The sequence below is a fragment of the Thermobia domestica genome, chromosome 12, assembly GCF_964235325.1.
Source record: "Thermobia domestica chromosome 12, izTheDome1.hap1.1, whole genome shotgun sequence".
NCBI classification, from domain to species: Eukaryota; Metazoa; Arthropoda; class Insecta; order Zygentoma; family Lepismatidae; genus Thermobia; species Thermobia domestica.
The window spans coordinates 22,716,974-22,734,558 of NC_137465.1; the positions used below are offsets into that span (position 1 = coordinate 22,716,974).

Consider the following 17,585-nt stretch of genomic DNA (forward strand, 5'->3'; position numbering starts at 1 on the left):
AAAAATTCAATGAACAGAGCTGAGTTGATTTTGAGTTTAAAGTCCTGTTCAGCAGCAAGGCTATATGAGATGTGGGCCTACTGATTACCGTTGAATCCGAACCACATGAGCTCACGCCGGGAATCAAAACCGGGTCTCCCACGCCATAGGCGCGTACTCAACAAACAGAGCAGTGGATATTGAGATAATATGAAAAACGAATCAAATTCCAAGGTTTGCATGCAAAATAAAGCAACAAGAAGGAGGTAACTGTTTTTTATTTTATTCGTAACTGGATATTGAGACATTCATATGAAATCATACCTTACATTTCGTGATAAACTGGTCTGGCGTAATTGTTCTATTACAATAAATCTCTCAGAAAAGTGGAACCGAGAATTATCGAGAAGTTTTCATATTTTTAATGTTCAAAACGAATGTTCTTTCTTTTAGTGTCAAATTACATTTACATTTATATATTTGAAATGAGGCTTAACTCTAATTCCTTACATACAAGGAAAAATGTAACACCATGCCACGAATACTAAGTAATACAGTTAAAAACAAAACTACGAAGATGTTTATGCATTTTGTCATTAACTTTATAAAAGAGAATTAGGAATTGCGAAAATATTCTTCAATTATAACTACCAGGAACTCTTACTATAATGACAAAGGAAGGCTATACCAATTGTTACAACTTTGCACAAAGTACGTCATTTCTCTTAGTATACCATCTCTGCTAGTGTTTCTACAACCTTCGCAATGCTATGAGATAATAAATTTTAATCCGCGTTACGACCTTTGCGTCTATTCAAATATATCTATGTCGTTAAACCTGATTTATATTTAAACATTTTAAAGAAATAAAGCCTATTAGAGACGCTGAGTTTTCGTTTCCATGTAGTTTTTAGACTACATGTAAGAAATATCTAATATTATGATTGCAGAATTCGAGACTAAGGTCATTGCCGTATTCGTCTCGTGGATTATATCAGTTACAGGCATCCAGAAGTTTCAAGGTTCTCATTTTCTGACGTCATTCTGGTATATTCAGAAATAAGGGTTGTGTTGTGGGTTTTCGATTTTTATGTAGGATTAAATTTGTAATAACTTGATACAATGCCACTCGAAGAAAAAACTTTTTTTACTGGGTTTGCAACATTACTATTGCAGGCTATCTCTGTCAGACTGTCTCCCAGGTGCTATTTGCATCTTGAAATTCTTTAGTGTGTATTCGTCATTACTTCAAAAACGTAAAAGAGATTGTTAAGAAAATGTTACTCTGTATATTAAAAATGAAATATACATTTAATTATAAAATTAAGACTGCGAACAGTTCAAAATAGATGCTCCTAAACGCTTAGTGTCAAACTTGAACTGAGATTTTATAATGTTACTTTCACTGACATGGGTATCATAAAAAGAAGAGGATGAATAAAGATGTATGTCTAAAGTTATCTTCTCACAAGTCTCTCTTGTTACAGAGAGAGAACTTAGCACATAAGCTTATCCTTAAAACAAACTCTTGCCAGCACCAACGTTTCGGAAACTAAAATATTAAAGAGTGAGAAGAAGAAAAATCTGCATATTATTTCTCTGCATGAAAACCTGCCATCCAGTTTATCTGTTAGCAGCTCAGGAAAGGGTTACTTGCTATTAAATTTTCTACTGCAGTTAGCAGTCTTTCAACCAACCTTGTTTTTACGTTATTATCAGTAGAATCAGGACCTATAAGTAACAGAACGGATTGAATTTTTTATGCCTGGAAAAGATATCTGACGAGTGGAGATGAAAATTGCTACATAAAATATTTACTATAAACAGTGGGCAAGTATCTACTCTTTAAGGCATGAGGGTAATTTTAATAGTTTTCTTAATATACAAAAGTACCATATGATATAATATTAATATATAATATACAGGCATGCACCACACGTCAAGTGATGCAGTGCGGAGATTACAGTTTTGCTATCAGACCAGACATTTTATGAAATCTAGATTTTCTTACGGACATCACGAAACGTTATTCAGCTGTGAACGCATAGATATAAACACAACATATAGACATGTTTCGATATTTTAAAATAAGAACGTCTAAAACAGCGGATAATGTGGCATAGAAATTTTGAAGTGTTTTCAGCCAAACAAAGTATTTTCATCCTTCTTCTAAATAACGCCATTTTCCCGTTCTTTAAGTGTCCCTTTGCTAATGCGGAGTATTCTACTTAGAAAAATATGTCAAATAATCACACTTTTTTCCCGCGTTATTTACCTTCATATTGCGTATTTCATTTCCGAGTTGCAACACTACGATTTTCAGGGGACAGGACTTTCTTGACACCCCTTACTAAGTATAACTAAGTAGTTTTAAGGGCTATATACATATAATTTTTTTAAAACACACCCTTTAAAAAGTAAAAATTATATAATATATGTCTAATGTTGTGATGAACATTCAACATTTATAAACCGCTATAACGCTGAAACATGAAAAGGAGTTCACATTTAAAATAAAACTTTTGGGAATTTATTCTTTCTCTGCCTTTACCAATGCATTCTGAAAAGAGGAGACATTTCGTTATTATTTGATTTAAGTTTTTTTTTGTAAAAAAAAACAGTTCCTAATGAAACTGATGAATATTTCATTTCACTAATTAGTCACATCGAGAACCTGCACAGATAATGAACCGAAAACAATACACACTAAATTATTCCCGTTGTATTTGCTGTACCATGTGAGAAAATTAAAAAGTTGAAGTTATGCATTAATTTTCTGGATATTCTCTTTCAGTGATCACAGCCTGGTTTGCTGGGTACCAGTAGGTGAAGAACTTATTGTGCATACGTTTCCGAAAGTATGATAAAAGGTCAAATAGAGTTAAATATTTGCAACAGCCCTGACTTTGAATTCATGCTTTGATAGTAATTTACAGCGTGTAATATTAACACCAAATGTTACACACTGAAACAATATAAACTTTAGTAACATTACTAAACATTAGTACACATTTGGAAATATACGAAACTAATTGACCCTCTGATTATCCTGACCCGAAAGCTCATAGACTCGGAAATAAAGCTATTCCATTTTATGTTACCATGGTGTAAACCAAGTAACCCTGGATTCCTATAAACCACTTTTATAGAATCCCATTCTATATTTTCTTATTATTTTCACTTAACAAACGGCAAATTACGTTTATCTTTAAGAAAAATTTACGTTTCCCATGCGCTTTATTCCCGCACGCGTCGTGGCTTACCTTAGACATCTCCATTTCATTACTTCTGAAATATTGCGATACTATTCTATTTTAAGGATCAACTACATCTAGAGCGCTATCTATATAATACGATAGTGTGTACTTCTGACAACGTCAAGTTGTGTACTAAAATGAAGATAGGTGGAAAAATCATGCTTTTGTCAGCGGGTGAATTTTTTACAGTGAAGAAGATATCTTGTGAGCCTGCTCTTCTTCCTATTCGATTCCAAGTAGTGTTGGCAGCTCACGCCTTAAAAAAAGCAACTATAGCTGCGTTATAGGTCTATTCCAATACTTACGTAATTACAGAAACAACTATCACAAACGTTGTTATTTATCCAAAGAAAATTTGTTTTACAACGTGACATCTTTGGTATTAAGCTTCAGAATTTCACAAACTAGTAAACTTTGGTATTATATATATATATATATATATATATATATATATATATATATATATATATATACACAATGTGATGAAAAGTATCCGAACACAGCCCGAAACATACGTTTTTCACATTAGGTGCATTGTGCTGCTACGTACTCGCAAATACTCACTATCCGAGACCTCAGTTGTCATTAGACATCGTAAGAAATCAGAATGCGGCGTTTCGCGGAACTCACGGACTTCGAACAAGGTCATGTGATTGGGTGTCACTTGTGTCAGTGGCCTGTACGCGAGATTTCCACACTCATAAACATCCCTAAGTCCACTGTGTCTGATGTGATAGTGAAATGGAAACGTGAAGGGACATGTACATGACAAAAGCGTAGAGGTCAGTGTAGTATGTTGACTGACAGAGACCGCCGACTGTTGAAGAGGGTCGTAAAGTGTAATAGGCAGATATCTATCCAGACGATCACACAGGAATTAAAAATTGCATCAGGATCCACTTCAAGTACTATGACAGTTAGGCGTGACGTGAGAAAACTTGGATTTCATGGTCGAGCGGCTGCTTATAAGCCACACATCACGCAAATAAACGTCAAACGACGCCTCGCTTGGTGAAAGGAGCGTAAATATTGGACGATTGAACAGTGTGAAAACGTTGTGTGCAGTGACGAATCACGGTACGCAGTGTGGGATTGGGATGGCAGGGTGTGGGTATTGGCGAATGATCGGTGAACATCTGTCAGCGTGTGTAGTACCAACAGTAAAATTCGGAGTTGGTGGAGTTATGGTGTGGTTCGTGTTTTCCTTCGAGGGGGCTTGCACTCCTTGTTGTTTGGCGTGACACTCTCACAGAGCAGGCCTACATTGATAATTTATGCATCTTCTGGCTTCCCATTGTTGGAGAGCAATTCGGGGATTGTAATTGCATCTTTCAACACAATCGAGCATCTGTTCATACTGCACGGCCTGTGGCAGAGTGGTTACATGACTATAACATCCCTGTAACCTGATTAAAAGTATGCTTGCAAAATTGGAAGCTGTCATCCAATCTAAGGGTGGGCAACACCATACTGAATTTCAGCAGAACCAAAGGAAGACGCCACGAACTTTTAAGTAATTTTCAGCCAAGTGTACATAGTGTACATATATATGTTTACTGAACGGGACGCAAGGATCACTGACGATTGTGGAATTCTTTCTGGTTTCCAGATACCTTCCTCTGAAGAAGGAAAAATGCAAAGCAACACCAGAAAGAGCTATCAGGGATAGAGTTTTCCTTCAGAAAGATTCCACGGAACCTTTTTATTTATTTATTTATTACAGCGAAGCCTCAACATTCAACAGACTGTTAGCGAAAGATTAGGAGAACCAATCTGTTCCTTACCAATGACGACAGCCAAGCGAAGGCGTGCGAGTTGAAGTGACCTTTCGGAAGAGCATACAGAACGACATGCCTGCCGTGCAAGGTGTACATTGTATAGTAATCGGAAAAATGAAATTAACGTTTGCCTAAGCTTACCATACCAAAATTATCGAATGCCAAGGCAATATTTAAAGAAAAACAAATTTTCAATGAAAAAAGAAAAGCAGACTTCATTAATTTTTGAAAAGAGTGTTTTGTCTATCATATAATTTTGTTGACGTTGAGATGTCTCGTTTTAAAAAAGAGGATGGAGCTGTCTCTTCAGCCTTTGTTGAAGCCGTCTTCCGTTCTAAAACAGGGTGCCCCCATATATCAGGAAAGATTTAATACATTAAAGTATTATATGAGATCGCCACTTGGACATGGTCTTCATGTCACAGAGGTTTTCCTGTTCAATTGCCTCGCTTTTGCAAATATAAATAAAAGAGAATTCATTTTATTAAGAGTAAGATGTCCAATGAGCACAGGAGAGAGACAGAGCATACATGCACTATACAGTCTTAAAAATGAAACCAAAAAAAGACTATTTGATATAGATATTGCACAGTATAGAGAAGAGTGTGAAAGCTGAGAGAAGATAATTTAGTTTTGTTTGGAAAGTTTACACATAGACAGTCAATGTAATAACAAAAATTTAAATAGAACGTAGCTTGGACATGGTCTTCATGTCACAGAGGTTTTCCTGTTCAATTGCCTCGCTTTTGCAAATATAAATAAAAGAGAATTCATTTTATTAAGAGTAAGATGTCCAATGAGCACAGGAGAGAGACAGAGCATACATGCACTATACAGTCTTAAAAATGAAACCAAAAAAAGACTATTTGATATAGATATTGCACAGTATAGAGAAGAGTGTGAAAGCTGAGAGAAGATAATTTAGTTTTGTTTGGAAAGTTTACACATAGACAGTCAATGTAGTAACAAAAATTTAAATAGAACGTAGCTTTCCAAGTTATACAGCTGTTTATAACTTGTTGATATGTTAACGTTAAAACGAAAAAAAATATCATAATTTACGATGGTTTCTTGTGCTCAATTGTTGCTCTTTGAAATAGTAACTACGAGTATTACATACACGCTTCCACTGAGCGACAATCGAGCAGAGCGGGATGTATATCGACCGTCGCATACATATTTCAAAGAATGGCGTTCTTAGCATTCATAAAATCAGCATATCTATAATGTATAAATAACTACAAAATTTGGAAAACTACTTTCTCTTTCAAATTGTTTGCACTGCATTAACCCTCAATGTCTACACTTTTCAAAAAAACAAACATCTTGCCACACCACACACATTTCTTTATACTTTTCAATTTACGTATAACAAATTGTCTCTTTTGGTTTCAATTTTAAGAATTATAAATTGACATAACATCAACAGTACCTCTCAAACCTCAAATCAACTGTTGTGAAATTTTATTCCTTAGGCAGTAGTACCTCTGATGTACAGCAATAAAGTTATAGTGCCAAACTAATAGGATCACAGTAAACGCTTACAAAAACGGAGGTGTTCGAGAACTTTTCAGCGGTAATATATATATTACAATAGTAACAAGAGTATACGTTGAAATACTTTAATTGTTTCTCTCGTTTCATAAAACACACAAATCCACAATATATAACCTACTAAAGCCTTGTTGAAAGAAGCAAGTTCTCTTTTTAAAGGAGATAGGTTAACACGTACTCCCAATTCTTGATTCAATCCCTGGTGAAGCACACAGCCTTGGAAAGAAGTTAGCAATACCCCAGGTCACACTGCGGTATTGGTTTCGCAGATGTGTGAACTAGTAATAATTTCATGAATTGTTCTGGGGACGAAATTCTGTCTCTCTCCAAAAGCTACGAAATTTACCTCGATGCATACCTCTTACCTTGCACAACGTGTTATTACTATTTTCTCAGTACAATTTCACCACTTGTCTACATAAAATGGAGGTGTAATCTTTGAGTTCGTACCACTGTTGACAAAAGGTGAGTCTGCAGTCACGAAAGCGAGGTACGCGGTGTTCGTAAAGCTAGTATGCGAATTTGTTATGAAAACTTCACAACTGTGCTCACCAATTGCGTAAATTGCAATGTGGTTCCGAGACTGCGAGGACAGTAGAGCGTATCATTCAATAGCTCGGTGTTACATAAGCAAAAAACTAGTCAATCATAAAACAGAAGTAACCCAACGCTTTGATCGACAATATATTAAGCGGAAGTTAGCTCGAAACTTTACATGTTATAAGTACTGTATATAAAAGAGTATCCAGCAGTAAGCGGGTAAACTAAACTAAGAGGAAACTGTTTTAATGCTCAGACAGGAAACAGAACATGGTGACTTTTGATTTCCCACCTTGCTAAGAAATTAGAGGTGGAATTTCTGGTTGATCACTACATAAACGTGTTCCGAAATTCCCGGACGCGTATCTGAATCAGATGCGTCCCCCTAAACGACATTTCATCAAAATTGACGACCCAGATTGAACCAACCCAAAGATGATGTGTTGCATTGTCTGTAGTGATAAAACACCACAAATAGAACACACAAATAGGAAGGACTCTGAAATTGGAAAAGTAGTAAGACGTTACCTAGGGCAATCCGTCTGTTCATATCATATGTGATTTATGTTCCTATAAAGTTTATCGAACTCTGCTAATTAAAACTATAGAAAAAGTAATGGAAAAGTGTTCTATAGCCATTAACAAAAATGATCAACTCCGAAAATTAGCATTAGCATACAACGCGGATCTACTCCATTAAAACTATAAATATATATCCTTTGAAATTCGGTGTATAATTAGCACAAAATAAACAGTATAATTGTTATATGTGTATCTTTCAAACACACCTTTTAGTATATGCGCGAAATGCTGAACTAACACGTTAATTTTAAACACTTGAAATAGTAAATTCATTCATAAACAATTATAGCAGAGAAAATTGTTACTATTCAGGTATGAAAATTATTAGATAAATATTGGCATAGGATAATAAACTAACGTTACTTATTTATTAACAGAGTTGTTACAACATTGAATGGAAAATACTACACAGAAGTTATCTCAAGATATATGCACTACCTATTGTATACAGCTAGGAAAAACGTAACTTTCTACCACATTTAAAGGGGAATAGTTAGCTTCAGTTAACCACATTTTTAGTACAATGTCCCATTACGCTTCGAACCACTGCTCCGATATAGATAGGGGTGCATCGGATCTGGAGTCATCCGATATGTTTTCCACATATGTTTTACATAATTAAACCGAAAATAATTATTACAGAACCTGATCTACATGAAAAAAATAACAGTGCTTCAGCTGCTTTTCAACAACAAACCATGAACTTATCACAGACTTTATAGCAAATTCGCTAGATGTAGGATGTCAGGTTGATGTAATGTATATAGATTTTGAAAACTCATTACACGGCATCAATCACAAAATATTAATGTATAAGCAAGGTGAGTAAAATTTCTCTTCTCCCTTGATCAAATTCTTTTCATATTTAAATAATGGTAAACAAACAGTTATGTGCAAAGAGTGTAAATCAACTGATTATATTGCATATTATGGAATTCCCCAGGTCTCTAACCTAGGTCCGTTATTGTTCGTTTTATTCTTTAACAATCTGCCTGAGAATGAATTGTTAACAATCTGCCTTATTCATTAACATTAATTTAACAATATTGAGTGAGAAATTGTTTTTGGGGATGGCCTCAAAATATGCGCTACGATAAAGACCATCCATTACTGTTTAAATTTACCCCGTGACATGGAAAATATTTTTAATTGGTTAATAAACAAATGTAACATTTTATCGTTTACCAGAAAAATATCAAATAAAGTTTAAGTATTTAATGAAGCAAATCTTACTAAATAAATTAAATTCAAAGATCTTGGGGTTACATTTGATATGAAACTAATAACCATATAGAGAACATAATTAATGAATCTCTCAAGATGATACAGTTTATAATAAGAACTAGAAAGGAATTTAGCAATATCGCCACACTAACAAAAGTATGATTTTTCCTATGACCGATCAAATCTCGAATACGCTGCTGTGATATGGAATCCATTAGAGAAACCATACCGAAAAAAAACTGGAAAAAGTCCAGTCTAAACTTATCAAATACTTGGCGTACAAGAGAACGGGAATCTATCCATATTATGAAAATTGTCTAATATTAATAGACAACTTCTGTATTCCTACACTTCAGGAAAAGCGAAACGTGATAGATCTGAGTTCTCTCCATAAAGTAGTACAAAAACGTTTCCTTATACGCATCTCATATCAGCATCAGCGGTAAATTTTCATGTCCCGACCCTTAAATCTCGTGCTTCTAACTCTTTCCTGTTCTACTGCAAAAAAGCGAAGACCAACGCACTATTGAAACCACCAATCCTCTTCTTATAACTAAATATGTATCAAACACATATATGTAACATATGTTCAAACGTGTTTTACTAATATTATCACATTTATTTTGTGCATATATTAAACATAGAAACACCGGCAAAGTATTTTTCACTTCTTCCACAACAAACCTAAGTGCAAATGCTTGTGACATGTTAGTGTTCTTTAGTAGTAATTTAAAGTTATGTACTTTTTTCCTTTCGTGTGAACGATGCTGTGTAATTACTCTCAGTGAAAGTGAGGTGAATTCAAGATGGAGAGTACAAATGAAACAGCAATGGAAGATAAATCTACAAGACATCTATTAGATTGAATTCCTACATACACTCATACTTTATCTTTATTGACGATAAAGTATGCAAATTACTGATCAACTATTATGCACTCCATCGCTGGATTGGTTCGTATATTTGTGAAGTAAATTGTGGCCAAAACAAGGAGAAACCTTATTTAAATTATTGACGAGTTATTATTTTACTTATAAATAGAATGATTTGTATCTCTTGTAAAATAAAGGTTTATAACAAGAATCGCTCATAACATTACTCATGAGGCAGTCAGTATTCAATAATAACTCTTAAGGCCATAAGGAGGAAATTTCTAAAAAAAAATACCGTTACGTTTGAAGAGATATTTCAAGGCTATGGATTCGACTGCGTTTTTTGTGTGTTCAAATGTTTGCGGTTCAAATAACTAAGTTTAAGATACACAAAAAGAAGCATATTTAACGTAGTATTGCAACTGTTGAAGTGAATTATTAATACAGAACATTTCTGAAGGAATAAACGTATTTAAACGTACCTGAGAGCCTGATAATTGCCACCTCCTTCAAGGTTATCATTTTTTTGAACGTCCTCTTCGTGATCGTTCTTAGGTCCGATAGTGGCAGACTGTTCCGTGTTGTGTGAAAAATCTATGGATTTTGGCTTGATCTTACTGTGAAAACGCTTGGAATTTTTAAGTACATCAGCCGTTGATAAACGCTTGAGCAAACATACTGCTTTCGAAGTTATTTTCCAATCTGATACTGTTTTATCCTCTTTACTTTCAGAACAAATATTCTCCCCTTCCATTGCAATTTCTTCTTCCTTACATTCCAAATGTATTGAAAGAGGATCTTTATGATCAATAGTGTTATTAGTATATAGTGTATAATTACATTCTTCAAACGACTCACTTTTCGTTTCCATTTCAGCTTTAATAAGAACGTTCTCTGTTTTCGCTTCAACTTCGCTAGAAGCAAAGTTGAAATAATGAAAATCCATTTTGCTAGCACAAAAAGTGTTCACGTTATTGATCTGAAACCTTCAGCATTCAAGCAAACAAATCTGAAAGCAACAGGAAAAGTATTGTTAGTTTTAAAATTTATAAACAGGCCGGGGAAAAACAATGGTTATTGCTACTATTCGTTAAATTGAGTTAGTGGGTGAAATAATTTTTAATTATACTAGGATTGTAATAGATACTGAAACCAGTGTTTTAAATATCGAAATTTTGCTACTACTGATATCAAAACATCGATATACCTAAATAACGAAAATCTAGAACCAGAACAAATATGGAAATTCTGATACTGTAAATACAACAATGCAGGGTACTAGAATATTGTGCTTTTGCTGGATATAAGTATATTTTATCGAAGTACAAATGTTACTTCTTTTTCCTTGTAAATAGTTACGAATTCACGACGTACGATCAGTGTTGCAGGAGAACAGAAAACGCCAAAACTAAAATTTTCTGTGCTAACTTACTAGTTTATATTCCTTGAATAAAATATGAAAAGCAATTTTATACAAATTTTCCACTTAAAATGCGATAACCCTTTTAAGGCGAACCGTAGTACATTAAAGAAAGAATTACTCGTTCTGTGCAGCCTTTCGTCTTTACTTAAATACACGTAGCGCTAGCAATTTCCAGTTAAATTTATTTTGTGCTTGCTGTTGGGTATTTTAATTTGCTGGTCTGTAATTTTTTCGATATTTTCGGTTTTGCCGTATTTCATTGTTACTGTAGTTTTTTTCTACTACTTTTTACTTGATGGGTTGTATTGATGTTAGGTATCCATTTTAAGTACTACCAATATCATATCGAACAACTAGCTATTGGTTAATGTTGAAAATGAATGGGTCTTTTGCGTAGAAGGGGCACATGCTAAAAACAGAGCATTTATAGAGCTCTTATGTAGGTAGATATAATGTAATCTACCGTAAATGTACGAAAGAACAAAAGTAGTACAAGGGATGTACGCTATATTTGACTAAACAAAGATTTCATAAAAACATATTCTTTCTCATGGTATGTTTGTTTTGAGACATACCTATACTTTCGATATTTAAAACATCAAAATCAATATCACCAAATCTTAACACCGAACATGTCTATCGGCATAAATGCTAACGACAAATTCCATTTCTTTTGAACATTAACGTAAAATAAATGGGTGAGAGAACTACTTCATTTTCCTACTTAACCCATTTTCAATTTAATCCCTGTTCATATTAGTAGTCTTTTTCTTATGATTAACTGTTATCTTTCTTACTTGAAAGTAGAAGAGAGTCATTTTTTTACTTTACACACCTTCCCACCTCTTCTATAAACATTTGTTTGATTCAGAGTTGACGTTTTTTATAACATAGTTGCCAAACAATCTCCTCCTAAATTGTCAAATGAGTTTCTTCTTCGACAGTGAATGCCTTCTCCCGACAGCGAAATCCTCCTCGGAAGAATTTTCTAATAGTATTCATCCAAAGAAACCACTGCTTTCAGAGTATTATTTTCACTCTCTGAACTGAAATCTTCTGAACTCATCACAGGTACAATTAATTACTCAAACAACATATTAACACTCTGAGGTAATCACGTATATATACTGCGTGGTCGAGACAGAGACTGCAATCACATATATTGACGGTTTCAAATCAACATTTATTTTATGCTTTACTTCATACTCGTATGCAGTTAGCAAACTTGAGTTATATTCTGGGTTTCATATGACATTACATTTTCTAGACTAGTTTGTCGAGAAGCGTAAGTGACAGAGTATGACATCATAGCCATGAGGGGGAAGAAAAATGAGAGTTCAGAGAAGAACAACAGTTGAAAAGCAGGAGGAAATGTAAGATCACATATTGTGGGACAAGTCAATTTTCTATGTCAGCGCAATACAAGTGAATTATAGTCTATTTAATAACTTGGGGATTTTGAAACTTATGTTTGCAATGAACACAGATACACGTAGAGCGTTATTGATCTTATCAAGTTGAGTGCGTATGAAAAAATGAGATGGATAAATTATTTAACTATTACTTTGAAGAAAATTGTAGGTACAATAGCTCTTAAGTAAATTTGGATTTGCATTTATTACTGAAAATTTGGAAACCATTTAAATGTGAAGACATCTCTACAAATAACCATTTAAAATCAAAAATTAGTTGACTAATAATTTTTATCCTTTTATGCAGGATTTACACTGGACGACAAGATAGTATCCAGTCATATCTATAGAATCCATGATTTTCAATTAAGAAACAGTTCTGAGTATTATAAGTTTACTCAACTTATTACTATATGTTCGTATTCTTAAGTTTTGTTGTATAACTTGTAATAATTTGAACTTCCTTAGCAGGTCGAAGCTAGTGGGAGTGCATCCGAAGCGACCAAATGCGTCAACGACGGTGGGTACACGTGTAGTCGAGGGAGTGAAAATAAGTTGGTTTTGGCTATGATATGTGTTTCAATAGCACTTGTCATGGTTTTATATTAGTAACCCTCAGCATGTATACATAAAGCAGAACTTCTGTACACTGTGCAGAAATACCTCGTCGGTGTAAAATAGTATATATAACAGTCATCTTCCATGCATTCACTTATTTTTACCAGTCGTAAAGTACTTGTAATGATTTTACACTAGTAACATTTCCATTGCATGTATTCGACTAACACTAGGTGGGTGAGTGAACAATAAAACACAGGCAGCTAACGAATGGAATTGCCACACTAAACCGTAAACTCTTTAAATTTAATTAAGGGGTAACTGCTGTACCCCGGACCAAAGAAAATTTACCGCGTTAATTGGATAATTTATTTCGATTTTTGATGAATAATGAGTGAAGTTAGGTGAAACAAGATGCTTGTTTTCGTTATTTCTGATGATGTAAGCGGCACTGCATATGAAGGTGGAAGGGACTATTGGACGGAGAGATACACTCGTTATAATTTAGTAGCGGGACACAAAGTTGAGAATGCTGTAACATATGTTCAAGGCTGTAACATATCATGTTTGGGTTTTATAGAATTGAAATGAAATGAAATCTTTGAGTTTTACGTCCCACGATTATGCCGGTTAGGCTAAAGGAGACGGTGATTATGAGACATGAGTGAAATGGTGGAATGAAGAAAGTGGGAGGAAACGGGAGAACCCCGAGAAAACCCACGAGCACGGTGTTTGTCCACCACAAAGTTCACTTGGCGGGGGCTGGGATCGAACCCGGGACCCCAAGCACCGGAGGTGAACGCTCTACCACTGAGCCACCGCGCCCCCTTTTATAGAATTATAACCTAACTAACCTACTCTGCTAGGTGGACTCTAGGGCGATGTATTTCCGCACAGTGCACTGAAGCTGTATTTTATCTTTAGAACTGGAGTATTACTAGTATGCAAACATGACAAAGCTATACTAAAACTCGTATCAAGGCCTAAACCAACCTGTTTCCGCCATGGTTTAAAAAAAAATGTTTTAAAAACATGTGTTTACAACATTAGAAAGATGGTCGGAATGTTTTAAAAATGTTCAGAATGTTTTAAAACACACACGGAAACAAAGATGGCTGACCGCAAAGAAACACATTTATGCACAAAATCCCATCACAAAAGTTGCACCTTATAAAGAAACATGCTTTGATTTACTTTTTATATTTGCGGAAAGACTTCACAACAACAACACAGTAAACTCATAAGTTGATACAACGTAGTGGATTAAAAATCGTAAAAATGAAATTTAAAACTACTATAAATGAATATAGCAAGTAAAATACAGTGCACCTGCTTCTGTTCTCCATATATGTCTCTTTAACATTTTACCTACTGTTAGCTTTACCCAATACTGAATGCACTTCCAATATTGCCACCCGTATTTTGGAGCAGATTGATTATACGGGTCCATGTAATTGAAAAATTTACAAAAGAAATTAATAATATTACTTTAGTATGGTAGTGTGTAAGTAATCAAGTTTCTTGTGGTCTTACCTGTGAGATGCGGAATTACGTGAATATATATTAATAAAAGTCGAACCTGGTGTGCACGTACTGAACTATAAGGTAAGTGCTGGTAGATTTATAAAGAACTATATGACGTGTGATGAAAGTAACGAGCAAACATCTTAACAAAGTGATATATTTGTATCGTGAAAGCAGTGGTTTTCTACAATGCTAGTTTACGTTTATACCAACCATCGCTGACGCAACCGCTCGCTACGGATAAAACCTCGCGCTTCCCCGTGGAATCCCCGCTACTGCGCTGACTCGATTAGATAGTATTCGTGCTTTTTACTGTTTACCTAGCACAGGATTATTTATGTCCTGCATGAAACCTATTAAAATGAATCTGCACCGGGGATCAGTTGATAGCAAGTGCACAGCTCAGTACAAGGATTTTTGAAGAAAAGTTATATTTGGGTCGTGAAACAACGGAGTTTCTCATGATTACGCGTATACCTAACATCGCTGATGTGCCTTCTACCTACAGACATACCCCGTGTTAGCGTACGTAAACCTCATGCATCCCTGCCTCGACTCGGTTAGATAGTATTCGTGCTTTTCCCTATCCTCCTAGGACATGATGGTCGGCATTATTGTACAAGAAAACTAAAAGTGAAACTGTACTATGGAACGCAAGTTGCACACTTCAGATTTGATTACTGAAGATACAAAAAATGAATAGTCAGAGAAATTATAAGAATTTCTGTATGGACACGTATACTCAATCTGCACACGTGTACTTCTAAAATGTAAGTAATAAACCAAAATAAAGAGAAAAGATGAAATATTTCATCGCTGTATGATCTATAATTTTTGCATCAGTAGATTTTCAGATCTAATGCGTTAACATAAGAAAGATTTTGTTTAGATGAAGGTTCCAGTGTTAGGTAATGACTGTTCTACATTATTGCAATTCTGCAAACAGCCTGAGCTCCATTAACTAAACATCAGGCTAGGCAAAAAGGCTAGTATCCTCGGATGGCTGTCTCCTTTTTCCACGATTTATTATAGCTTATGAGCAAATGCAGAGATACTGCTGCCCTTCTCTCATGGACAGACCCTCAAGCGACACCTCCGTGACTGACTAACATAGCTTTCGCACTACTTCGTGGGTATTTAGCTCAACTTCATCTGTGTGTTCTGCATTACAGCTTTTTCTTACTTTGATTGGACTCAATATTTACACGCAAAACGGACAAAAATATATTTCTGGAGGACACCATAAACTTTATCTGTGCTAAGTAGGATATTGTCATGTGGCGCAGGGAACAGTATGTAGAGAACGAGGACCTTTAGGGTAAAAAAAAAAGAAGAAGAAGAAGCGTGAATCACAAACTGATTTATGAATATATAAAAATTGATGTCTTCACATTGTAAATATATACTTTATATTAACTCACCGTGAACTTTAACTTGCTATTCTTCTTTTTTGCTTCTCCAAATACAACAACGGTTAAAGGAAACTGTCTCAAATAAACATCATATAGGTGATAAATATAAAACTGTTTATGGATATCTACAAGGAGCATCGATCGCCCTCTTTAACAAGGATGTTTGAAATTTAAAAAAATTGTACACGTTGTAATTGTTCCTATGATTGGGTGCCATTCTTGTTCTTGTTTACTTCCTTGCCCCGGCTTCCACGTTTGGACAGTTTATGAGGTGATGAGTTTGACGGTATAGGTGTACTTTAAGCGGTCCACTAAGAGAAACCTTTCATGTGAATTATGTTTACTGAATTGTTGTAAAAAGTATTGTTAGAGAGAACTATTGATAACTATTATGTATTGTAGAAAATTATAAACTACTGTACGTATATTATTCGCTAAGATAAACGACACATTCACTGGTGTTATGGTACCGCTACAGAACCATATAAAGGATATCACGATAAGCTGCTGTTAAGTGAACGAAAGATGAGAGGGGTAGTCTTCCTTCTGATTCACAGTAAAATAAAGGTGTATTGCGGTATCCTTTCTGATATAATCGATACGGCGTTTGAGCTATGCCTAGATATAACCTAAAGAGTAAACAGTCGTGTCTCCTCGTCCAACCTTCCGGTGAAATCCACTTTATGGTCGTAGGATTTGGAAATATATTTCAGAAGTGTTTACCTCCGGCGTGTCTTGTTTGCGCTTGATAGTATCTCCATTTTTCTTGACTTTGATGATGTAGGAAAGCGTGTAGACTCTGCGTTGGAAGAGGGATCTTGATGATATGATTTTCACGTGTTTCGGCCTTAGCCAGGTTCAGGTTCAGGTTCAAGGTATTTTCCTTCCTTCCTGAGACAGTGTTGCCAGGTTTGTCGAGTTGTGCAGGACTGTAGAAAAAAGGAGACAGATTGACCTCTTACCCTAAGAATCGAGAGTTGTTGTTTAATATTACTATGAATCCATGATACGCGAGGGCGACTGCAATTTTGACACTGAAAACTTCGTCACAGTAATTTTGTCACCAAAATATTACCACATAGGTAATTTCACACCGAAAATTTTGTCACGATAATTTCATCAGCAGTGTCTTTTAGAACATAATAGAAGTACAATAACTGAACTCGAAAAAGTTTTTGAAATTGTTTCCTTTAATCTTCAACTGAAGCAATACTATGTAGCATCGAAATGTATTATTATTAGTAGTAGTATTTTAAATAAAGAGCTACCGTCCAAATTATTAAAGTTTTAGGGTCATAATCTGTGTAGTAAGGAGGAAATAGCCAATACTTTTGCGAAGTATTTTAGATCAGTGTATGTTTCCTCTTCAGAAACGATAATTGATCCCAACATAGATCTGGGAGATAACATATATGTAGCATAGGAGCACTAAATATTTGCCAAATAGATTTGAATGAAATAGAAATGGCT

At 34.9% G+C, this 17,585-nt stretch overlaps 1 protein-coding gene across 5 annotated transcripts in view; it reads right to left on the reverse strand.

Moving 5' to 3' along the window:
* Positions 1-17,031, reverse strand: part of LOC145666364 (uncharacterized) — a 29,728-nt gene extending 12,697 nt beyond the window's left edge. The window contains exons 1-3 of one of the 5 annotated variants that reach the window (XM_081733529.1): positions 16,125-17,028; positions 10,269-10,795; positions 50-1,710 (exon numbers count right to left, since the gene is read on the reverse strand). In XM_081733529.1, the coding sequence (XP_081589655.1) occupies positions 1,704-1,710; positions 10,269-10,732 (471 nt within the window). In that variant the 5' untranslated portion in view covers positions 10,733-10,795; positions 16,125-17,028 and the 3' untranslated portion in view covers positions 50-1,703. The other 4 variants (XM_081733528.1, XM_081733525.1, XM_081733526.1 and 1 more) reach the window with 4 other exon arrangements.
* Between the last annotated feature and the right edge of the window lie 554 nt (positions 17,032-17,585).